General features: G+C 37.1%; 1 protein-coding gene across 2 annotated transcripts; it reads right to left on the bottom strand.

Annotated features, from left to right (window-relative positions):
• Positions 1-3138: 3138 nt before the first annotated feature.
• On the bottom strand, positions 3139-11135 carry LOC121631829 (protein delta homolog 1). Of its 2 annotated transcripts, XM_041972921.1 has the most exons (7): positions 10917-11135; positions 10776-10794; positions 10409-10491; positions 10135-10198; positions 9593-9723; positions 8691-8832; positions 3139-4809 (listed from the first exon to the last, which is right to left on the bottom strand). In XM_041972921.1, the coding sequence occupies exons 3-7, from the start codon at positions 10458-10460 to the stop codon at positions 4020-4022; spliced, it is 1179 nt and encodes a 392-aa protein (XP_041828855.1). In that variant the 5' UTR covers positions 10461-10491; positions 10776-10794; positions 10917-11135; the 3' UTR covers positions 3139-4019. The 2 variants fall into 2 exon arrangements, with proteins under 2 accessions (XP_041828855.1, XP_041828856.1); XM_041972922.1 differs by lacking the exon at positions 10776-10794.
• Positions 11136-11652: the final 517 nt, after the last annotated feature.

Below are 11652 nucleotides of genomic sequence, written 5' to 3'. Positions count from 1 at the left end.
GAAAAAAGAAAAAAGAAAATCTGAAATAAATCAAGAACATTACTAATAACTAAAATGTGGAAAATAATTTATTTGGCACAGGTACACATCTTTGACTTTTTAAATGTCTTTTTGTTGTTATTGTTATTGTTATTGTTATATGTTTCCTAATCCTAAATATGGGGAAACTGTCTATGTGTAGACTTAATGGGGGGAAATGATTTAGCATTCCCAGTAAAGTTGCATAGCATCACCCCATGCTCAGCTCCTGCTTATACTTTTAGATGGATGACACCCAGTGGTCATACTATGTGACTACACGGTGCTGCCAGGGTTGTGCAACACTAGAGCTCAGTTAAGACTGAAACAAACTGTACAGAAATCTGATGATGAACTGTTTTCTTGTTTGTTTGTTTGTTTCTTACAATTGAAAATGTAAGAAATTTTATCCACAATGCATGTCTCATATACAAACTCCAATTCATCTTATTTCATAAGAAATAATGCAAAGACAATTCATTAAATGTTGAAACTGAGAAATATCATTTTATTGACACTTGAAAAAGACCCCTTAACTCTTTAATGTTTGTAAAAAGAAAATAGTAACGGAAAAATGTATAAAAAGATTTACTTTTAGTTTTACATCCCAGAAACAAGTAGTAGAGATCGTTCAGACAGGTTTATTTCCACACATTTTTTACAAGTGAGATTCATTAGTCAGTGACATATTTGCTCTACCATGTGGTATAGCAGACAGTGAAACTGCTCCATTCTGGACTTACATTGCTGTGTTTTCAGTCTTATAATGAACCAGATGTTCTCAGCTGGTGACAGATCAGGTTAGTTTAGCAGCTGCACTCTTTTAATTCTGTCATGTTGTTTTAGGTGTAGAATGTGGTCTGGCATTGAGTTGCTGAAATTAGCAAGGTTCAGTCTCTCTGTGATGCTTGTACATTTTGTTTTTAATGAATAGGGTTTGTATACCTTGCAATTATTTGCATTAATTTCTTACTGACATTACCAGATATTTTTTGAGAGAGAAAGGGAACAGAATTTGAACCACAGTAAATGAAGGCCTGACCATATCAACATCATTAGAAGTTGTCATTATAATGTGTGATGAATAAAGTGTTCTCATCAATTCTTCAATGTTGACACATTTGCTTTTCAAAATGGCAGCAAACAGAAACAGAGTTTCAAATATTTGGATTTCAAAGACCTTGTTAAACCATTGTCCACATAGACAGATGTTTTTACTTATCTTTCCTATTGAGGTCTTTTCTTATGACAAATGGTGCCTGCAAATGGGGTTGTGGTTGCCATTTTTTATGACATGAGTGCATAAGGAGGCCCCCCATCTTGAGGTATTCATAACCTCAGAATGGAAAAGTTCAGAGTTCACAATTCGTGCTCATAACTTCCCATGAGTTTTATTTAAATGCAGCAAGTATAGATGTGCAACAGCTGCCCTAATGAGACTATTTATTTAGCCAAATTTAGATTTTTCAGATTACGGTTTTTCGTGGAACTATATACTGACAAAGGATCAAACAGCAGGCTGGGCATGATATTATATTGGATGGTAGTGAACATCAACTCTTTAAACTGTAAATTAAACAGAATTTTGGCACATACTTTCGGTCATTAACTTCTAAATGAGAGGAAATTAATTGCAACCTCCTGCCAGACCAGCTGAACATTGATGAAGTTTGTTATCTAATCTGATGAAATTAAGTCAAACAGCTTAGTCCTGGTTAGAATTCAATTTGACATATTAACTGAAAATGCCAGTATCAAACTAAAGTCATTAGAAGTCTTCTGCACTGTAGTTTGCCCTGTTTTACCTCCTTACATACATGACACATGCTGCGTTTCATGGAAGGATTATTAAACAACGGGCTGTTGGACAAAGATGAGTGTAAGTGACCGTTTGTTGTACCAAGACTCTCAGAGTAAAAAAAAGATCCAAACAACCACGAGGCATGTCAGCATTATCCATGGTTTTTGTGTGACTCCAGTTGTATATCTTGCAGATGTTTTGTATTATTTGACACCACTTTTGGGTCATTTTGTTTCTCTAAAGGATTTTTCCTTTTTATTTCTTGATCTTCTCACATTGTAGTCATTTTCCATTGTTTTGTCATTTTAGTTGTTTTTGAGGCTATTTTGCATAAATGATTCAGGTCATTCAGCTTATATTTAATCCTGTTAAATCCTGTTGTTTTAAGGTTATTTTAAGTGACATATGTTTCTTTTGTGGTTGTTGTGCCTCTATTTTTCTGTCTTTTTCATCTGACTATAACCATTCTGTGGTTGTTCTGGTTAGATTAAATCACTTCATTTGGAAGCTCTTTGTTTCTTTTCTGAGTATCTTCTTTCTTTGCACTTATATTTTGTGTTTACTGTATATTTCTGGAATAAATTTAGGGCCCTGTGTTTCTTGAGTAGGGTCATTCACTATCTATAAATGTGTTTTCCAGCCTGTTATGCTGTATGTGATATTACAAATAAGGCAAGGTCAGGCACATACTTTATACACATTTTTAAAAATTGATGTATGACATCCACCCCCCAAAAACCAAATGAAGTGATGCAGTTGTATCTTCTAACAGGGCCATGGCTGAAATGGTAAAAAAAAAAAAAGGAATATGAACCACAAGGTGGAGACAGAGACTGTTAGCTGAGCTAACTGGCCAGCCTTCCTTTCATTCTGGAGAAGTGTAGACTTGGTCCATGTTATTATTCTGCTGGTAATAACTAAAAACGGCCCAAAGGATCTAATCATTAAGCATCCCAGAGTAGGAGAGCAGGTGCTCTGCTGACTTCAGATCAGGTGATGCATTTGTTGTGAAACTGTGTATTGTGTAGCTTTAGAATGTGTATCATGTTACCCCGGCAAAGATTTGTGTCTGTTAAGCCAACAGCAGGTGAAACAGATGTAATTTATATCTGAAAAAAACAAAGAGTGATGGTAAGGATAATAAAATTACCTTGGGGGATGCAAGGGTGTTATAGGACATCACTGTAAGTCACTTGACAGATGGACAATTTTTATTAAAATTAATAAAACAATGAGACATTTCTGACCAAAGCACAGCAAATAATCTCAGAATAAATATTCCTAATACACAACATAGTACAATACAGCTTTATCTGAGCATTTCTTTTTTTAAATTCTTTCCTCATGTCCGACTCGGCCTCTAAACTGAAACCTTTAAAGCCAGTATGTTTTGGGGAAAGAAAATTACATTTCAATAGCAAGAGAAACACACCAATTTAAAAAAAAAAACAACAAAAAAAACCTGCTCTGTAGTTACAAGAACGATCTCCATATAAATATACATTACTGTACAAACTCACAATACTGTTTTTGAATTATCAAGGCATGGTACAGTTACAATATGTTGCGTTGGCTACAATTAATTGTTCTCATTATTTATCTAGTTCTCTATTTAGCTTTCGTCCAGAAATTACTTTAAAAAGCATTCAGCCCCTAAGTAGTAGATGATATAGTGATTAACAAAAATATTTTCTGGTTAATTGTTACAGCTTTTATGATTAGAACATCTGAACACAATTTATCCATGGAATACGCTAGAGGCGTGACTAATTGGTTTAATTAAAAAAAACAATATTGAAGAAAAAATTGTGTTGACTGCATGCTCTGTTACCATCTACTATTAATTAAGAAGAATTTGTCTCCAACTTTAGTTCCATTTTATCCCAAATCAACATAAGAGATAAAACCATGTTTTAAATTTAAAATAAGCTTAAGAAATGCCACACAATTATATGTAACCTTTATACATTTTAATGGCCAGTAAGCTGTTTGATTGAAAGATGAACACATTTACATTCCAGCATAATTTTTGTCCACTTGGTCCAGAACATAATACATTCAAACATAATCCATGGCAACCCAGTGTCTCCCATGTTGTAAACACAACCGTACATTAGTGATATTTTATTTGTTGGCATTGTGACACTTTTAAACCATGTTGACTCCTTTCATAGAGCATTAAGAACAGAAGGCCTTTTAATCAGATGGAGGTATAGTGTCTCCCAAAGCTGGAGAGTCTAATCTTTTCTGGCAGGATGATGTTTACAGAGTGCTGTGGCTCTTCCTGGCTCGTGCTGCCAACTTCTCTCAGCAGGTGTTCCCGTTGTTGCCGTACAAGCTGGCTGTACTTTGCATTTGCAAGCCATGTCTGGCAGCGGCCAAAAAACACAATCCCCGTAGTGCCCAAGATAACCAGGCAGGTGAGCAGGGCCAGCATGCCGAAGCAGACCAGCTGACCGTGTGTGACGAGGATGCCAGACGAGTGGACGGTCTCCTTCAGGGTGATCTTGAGCAGGTCTCTCTCTGGTGGTCTAAGCAGCTTGTGGAAGGCGTGTGCAGGGAGGGAGTAGTGCTGTGGTGTCAGAGCAAACACTCTGTTGTCCACAGGCCTGGCATTAACTGGCTTGGATCTGTTTCTTGGCCTGTGATGCAGGAGACATGTAGAACCTGTAAACCATTTCTGGCAAATGCAACGGAAGGTTCCATCAGGTTGAACGACACACATTCCCTCATTGGCGCAGGGTCTGCCAGTGCAGGGAGAGATGCTGGTGGTGTCATTACAAGTGAAACCACTGAAGCCAGTTGGGCAGACGCATGTAAAAGCCAGGCCATGGTTTGTACAGTTGCCACCATTGAGACAGGGGTTAGGCTGGCAGCTGTCAATGCTGATCTGACAGTTGTCTCCAGAAAATCCAGTAGGACATAAACAGGAAGGATAGGCTGCAGAGCCACCAGCATCCATACAACTGCCACCATTCTGACAAGGGGAGCTGAAGGACAGAACAAAACAATGGTAATTTAATGCAAAGAAAACAGTGTTTCTACTACTCAAGTTTTGCCCGGCTTTATTTTATCATGTCCTTCTAAATCAGCAGAGAAGCAACAAGCAAATGGACTCAGTCCTAGGAATAGATTTTAAAAGATAAACATTAATCAGACAACAAATCCATAATTCAGAATGTTCTGAGGGCATGTTCAATTAAATATTAATGTGTCTGCTTATGCAACCTCTCTTTAAATGCTTAGCAGAATATTAATCTAAAACCTTCTGAATTTTGAGTTTTCAGAAAGATGAAATGTGTTTCTGAACAGGCTGAAAAAAATATTCTTAATTCATCAACAGCTTTTTAGTAGCCTGCTGGATCATTAAGCTAAAAACGGCTTTTTGTTGAATTTGGAGAATATACAGGAACATTGTTCAATAAAATAAGCTTTCAGGAAGTTCTCACAGCTAAATATATATATATATATATATATATATATATATATATATTTAGATGGATCAGATTTACAAAAAATCTAGATATTGCTTACAGATTTCAGATTATTCATCAAATACATTACATTCATAACTAAGCAGATTTTTTTGTTATTCTACTGTATAACAAAACTGCTTCCTACTAGTCATTAGAATTGAAAGCAGGTTAAATTTACTTGGACATTGGTTTAAATGTCCAAAGACCATTTCAGTTTACATTCATTTTCAATAGTCTTTTTTTTATTATTATTAAATGAATTTACAAATATTGAATTTAACATTTCATTCGACAAATAAAATTTGCTAAATCGTTTCAACCGACGGGTTCAAAACTGGAAAAATTAATTCAACATTTTCAAAATCTTTGCCAACAATCAAATTTTGTTTCGAACAGCCTCACATCTAAAATGATGCTCATTTGTATTCTAAGACTGGCTTCAGTGATTTCTCTCAGCACTAATGAAAAACAGTTTGGCCAATTTTCTGCAAATTAAAGATCTGAACCCTTGACTAGATATAAATAAAAGAAGTTTCAGCTTTGGCTCAGAAGTCATCTACTTGCATAAATTTGTGAAGCATATCTGATCAATGCAGTCATGCTTAAGAAAGTGCATGCACAGATGAAACCCCAACACAGAAACCAATCAATATCTCCAGCAGTACTTTGCATAATTACACAAGCCCCTCACACCCTGTCTCGGCTAGTCAAAAGAAAATAAAAGCCTGCCATGTTTTAGACAACTCTACCTCAGACATGAGATGATTAATGAGACATGTTCATGTCAGGCTTCAGTTGTCTCACAGCGAGCAGCTGATGATTCACTACCAATTATTTTTGGCTTGTGAATTTTAGGTGCATCATTCAAGTCAATAACAAGGCTGCCTGGCAGAGAAACCATGGACAGGTTCAGAGTTTAGAATCATGTCAGCAAGCTGCATCTCCAGAGAGTCTTTCATTTTCTGATGGGCAGGAGGAGGATTCCTCCAGGGACCACCCTCATCTGTACAGCAAACAGGAAATTTTGGTTGCTTACAGGATTGCTCTGCAGCTTCTGTTATAGATGTCATGAGCTTGGAGAAAATTAAGGTTTTATCTTTCTTTTTCCACATACTGCTTATTTAACAGTTTTATATATTTCAGCTATATTCACCAAATAAGTACAAAATCAGTCAGAACTTTACATCTTGTGGTCAGTTTAATGTGAGAGAGCATTCCCGACTCGCAGCGTGGTCACAATATCAATCTTTCTTCATCAGAGAAATGATCCTCTGTCGTTCACAAATCATTTATTTTCCTCTTTGTGCACACCTGCTTTAAACCAGCTGCATATTTACTTCCAATTTTCTTCACTTGCACAGTCATTACATTGCCATCTAAATTTAAATGTCTGATCTAAATCCACTGAGCTATGTGCGCTCTTTTAAGCATTACCTAAAATGAGGCAACTATCACACACAAAAAAGTTAATTTAAGTGTCAAATTACTTTTAAACCTTTGCAATTTTAGAACAATGTGTTAAAAGCTTATATGTGTTATATCTCACACAGTTCTGTCAGTACTGGTGCAAACCTGTTAAAGTTCACGCTGAGATTTGACACTTTATCGTAGCAGCCATTATATCAAAGTGAATGTGCAGATGCACAGAACCTGGTTATGACCGTTTACCCCCTGAAGACCACATACTGACGTTAATGATATTTCCCCTATGATATGTGAGAGAAGGCCCCTTTCAAATTATTTTGATCCTGACAGATGTCAAGAACATATCACGATCTTCCTGTTGGCAAAGAGCTGAATTGATAGTCACACTGTATGATGGAGGTTTTGAAATATGACAGCCTTGTCAAATGATGTTGCCTTTAAAGGTTAGAGCCACTGAAGCAGCATGTGGCTTATGATTCTGTCCAGGTCCACACGTTTACCCACTGAATAAATGTGTCTAGTTGTCAACCTGGAACAAACACTGACATGGCTGCTGGGCAATGAACTCATTTCAACTCAACATGAAAGAAAAATTTACAGCATGCCCAAAGGAAACTTTGGGTTTTTTAAAAAAAAAGAAAAAACAACAATCAATCAAACTTTGCTTTATCTGATTGCAATGGTTTACAATTCCTGGATTAAAGAAAAAGGTCACCTTAAACATCCAAAGAATTCTCCTTAAATCAAGTTACTGTTGTGGCTGCCACAGACTGCAGTTCACTTCGTCTTTAAATCAAGCATTTGACATCAGTTTTAAAACACCTTTTATTTGTTCACCAAGTAAGCCAGGAACCTCTTTTTACTCAATTATCCTAAATGTCTACAAGATATCAACCTCTAAACATGCTGTGAATTCAGAGGTGAAGCCAAGAGAGCAAAGCGTAGACTGGAATTCACCAGTCGGCCTGAGCAAACCTCCATTTATGAAATATGTCTATTTATGCATTTAAGTTTTTAATGTAGTCTAGATTTTTAAAACACTATACCATCATCTTGACTTACTTGCAAATTGTGTAAAAGATTAAACATCATAATCATGATCCTAGTCATCCAGATACTAGAGCAAAGCTTTAAAAGGTTGAGTGTTATGCAATTTTTAAAAAAGACCTAAGAGAGGGCCTATTGTCTCCGACTTTGAAAACTGCTGGTTTAATGCATTTCGTCCAGCTTCTTGAGTGTGTTCCAAGTAGCAGAGTCACCTCACCTCATATGTGCTTGCATATATAGATTTTTCCCCATATTGTTCCCAATCTGCACCATAAACCTTTGTCTCTCCATTTGCAGTACCATAGAGCCACTATCCATGAAAAATATGGCTTTAATTTTCTTACATTTTCCACCAACATAGATTCTTTACAGTTTCAGTTCATGCATCAAATCTTATTGTGTTTGAGCATGGAAGCAAAAAAGAAACACTTTTTTGACCCCAATTGCAGATTATGATGATCATGCTGCATTCCATATGATTGTGAAGCCAATATCATCAGACCCCCCTTGATTGTTTTTTTTTTTTGTGTTTTTTTTTTTGGTTTTAAGTCTCCAACAGAACCAAATGTAGTCAGTGCAATCAGTCATCTTGCTACAACAATTTACTTTGATTGCACACTGGGCAACATTGATGCTTGATTACTATTGTTCTGTTTAATACTGATAAGACCAAGGTTCCACATATCCCAATTTTTTTGTTGTTGTTCTTTCATAAGTGTGCTAACACCACATTAAAAATCTCAATCAGACTGTTTACTGTCCACCACTACAATTAACATTTATGTTTTAGCCACAGGATAGGGCTCCCTTTGCAATTATGATCCGAAATACTATGAAATATCTATGAGTTTAGTTTCAAATAACATGGCTGTGTCTGCAAAGAAACAGTATTTAGAGAAACAAAGTAAAAAAATGACTGGTACCCATTTGAAAGACAATTCTCCATCTTCACATGGCAGTTTTTCCCAGCATAGCCTTGGGGACAGATGCAAAGGTATCCTCCTTCCCCTGTCTCTATGCAGGTGGCATTACTGGCACAAGGCCTGGATGAGCACAGGCGAGTATCTGTTGGGGGAAAAAAAAGCATGTCGTTTTTAGATCATGTGAGCTCTATCTCCCTGTGACTCTTTGTGTTGCTACACGTTTTCCCCCTCTCACTTCACTCAGCATGACAACAGCATCCTGTCATCAAGAACAAGACCGAGAACACCACCAAACACGTCACACAGACGATCAGCATATATGCTCCAACAGAATATGGGATGCGGCATCTGTGCTGATAAGTGGGTCAAACTGAGCCAGAAATTCTCTCCCTCTCTCCCTCCCGCCCCGAAAAAGTCGTCTTTTAATATTCTCTTTGTTTCCTCTTTTGCTTGAGGGGCCAACATGTGACAATATTCACTGTTGATTCTGTACGAAGTATCATTGGAATTCTTTATTTAATAAGGTTACTTCTGAAATAGAAATATGACCTTTTGATTGCTTTAACAACTATTTCTAATCACAATATGACATCTTTGATGTTTTATTAAAACATGATAAATGTTATGATTAATGGCACAAAGGTGAATGATGACACTTCATAATGAGTATGTTTGTACTTAATTTGTGTTTCCAGTTTTCCTCTTGAGACAATTTGAACATGATTATTTTCCATACTCAGCTCAGTCATGCTCTTAACTTTGACCATGTAGAAATAACTTAACTTATTTTCCAGCTTACTTCAGTGACAACCTGTGTGCCCCCAAAGCTTTGTGACTCACTCTAGCCGCTAAGGTGAGGACAGATAGAGATAAGACGGCCTGGGGAGCTTAATGGGACTCACCTTGGTCACACAGGCTGCCCACCCAGCCCTCCTTGCAGATACACTGCCATGCCTTCTCACATGTGCCATGCAGACAGCCGGGGAATGGCACGCACTGGTCACAGTTTTCTCCTTCCCACCCTGGTTTGCACCTACAACAGTAAAAGGAAAAAAGAATAATCCTTACCTATAACCTATAACATGTCGGCTAAATTATCACTATCATTCCTGCCTACTTTTCTTCTCTGGTGCCACATTTGGTTAAACATTTAAATAGTCACAGTTAATAATTTTGGATTAAAAATGCAGAAAACATTTTAAACTTGGTAGATTTTTTTTTTTTTTTTCAAAATCTATTAGAAAAAACTGCTTTAACGAAACATTTGAGTTAGGACACAAAAGCTTAATAGAACAATGTTTAAAACAAAAAACAGATTTCTCTGGAGGACTCCATTTTGTAAAGGAAAGCCATTTACTGTGACATGTATGGAAATAAGGTTGAAAATGCCCACATGATGTAGGCTATCATCTGCAGGGAATTTGAGGTAATTTTAATAGCCCACCTGCACTTCCCTGGCTTCTCACAAAACCCATTTTCTGTACTGCACCCCGCGCTGCATTCCCAACCTTTTGTGAGGGACAAGGAGGGCAGGATGTTTGCGTCAACAATCAAAAGACACATAAAACATTCAAAACAATGAAAAATTAATCCGTCACACTTTTGCCCCCCACGCAGAGTAAACTGGCTTGGACATGATTTAATTTTCAATGTACTCACTCAAATCCCTTCGTATCAGTGTCAGTTGTCTTAGTGTAAGGATCAAAATCTCAGATTACCTTTTGCCATGCCTGTCACGACCAGAATTAAGACCACACCGATGAGATGCATCGTAATTTCAGTCAAGACGTCTCTCCTTGTCCTGTAAAAGATAGGGCATGTTAAATCGCTAAAACAGCTCGGTTTCCTTTAAAGGACGACATTTTCTGACTAAAACCAATCATAATCTCTTAAAAGTTTAAATTTCAGAAAGAAAACGTTTAAATTGATCATTTAAGAGGGCAAAAATGAGGAGTCCTTAACTATTCCATCATTATTAACCCCCTGGAGGTTAAATCCTAACTGTAATCATTAAAATTCTGCTCACTCGAGGGGAACATATTTTGGAATAACTAAACGTTTTCCACCTGGAAATAATTGACGCACCTGAACCATATGCGTCCGTCTGCTCCCAAAGGTATCCATTACGCACAAACATGCAGAGATAGAAAATCGCGCCGTTTCGTTACAAAACAACTTTTCCCCCCCTTCAAAAACCTTATAAAATTTTTAAAAATCTTGCTTTACCTAAGTCGTCCCAGCGCTATTCTTCCAAATGGCTTTGATCATCTTTGAATGGTTTGCTTCGGGCTTAGCCTAATTTCTCTTAATCCAGGCGACGTGCCATTAAAAGTGACACTACAGGTGTAGCGGTGATCTGACTGCTGAAGATAGACCTGGAGGTTTTGACGGGGCTGCTGCTCCTGCGTCGTGCAGCGTCCCAGTGCAGCATGCTCCTCCCACCTTATGAGGGAAGAATTTGTGCACCATGACTGTCCCCCAGGAGAGACATGCCATAATTTCACAGCACATTAGCATAATGTATCTGACACTCGCATTACTTCCTGTCTTTAAAAAAAAAAGTGTAACACAAAAGCAACAATAAAGGTTTCTGCAAGTCAATATCCCATAAAAACACATGAAATGAATTGGGAAAGGAACACAATATCTATATTATTTTAAGACAATCACTAGGCTATCTAATTAGAAGTAATACCGTTACAAGCTAATTAAGTTGAAGTAGTACAACCAAGATGCTCATTATGCACCTGTAGTGCTAGTAATGATGCATCCTTTCCAATAATGCTGTTAAACATGTCAGCCTCAGATGCAACCATTCAAGAGCTTCTGGTTTTATTTATTGACAAAAGATGTCTGAGGAATCATTGAAGTAGACTATGGTTAATTTGTTGTTAAATCAATATGTTATGGGTACAGTGACAGACTATGGAGTATTCCAGGAAACTTTTTTTTTTGTTCATGG

The sequence above is a fragment of the Melanotaenia boesemani genome, chromosome 20 (genome assembly GCF_017639745.1).
Source record: "Melanotaenia boesemani isolate fMelBoe1 chromosome 20, fMelBoe1.pri, whole genome shotgun sequence".
Taxonomy (NCBI): domain Eukaryota; kingdom Metazoa; phylum Chordata; class Actinopteri; order Atheriniformes; family Melanotaeniidae; genus Melanotaenia; species Melanotaenia boesemani.
The sequence above is the reverse complement of the archived record's forward strand: the minus strand, read 5'-3'. Positions and strand labels throughout refer to the sequence as shown.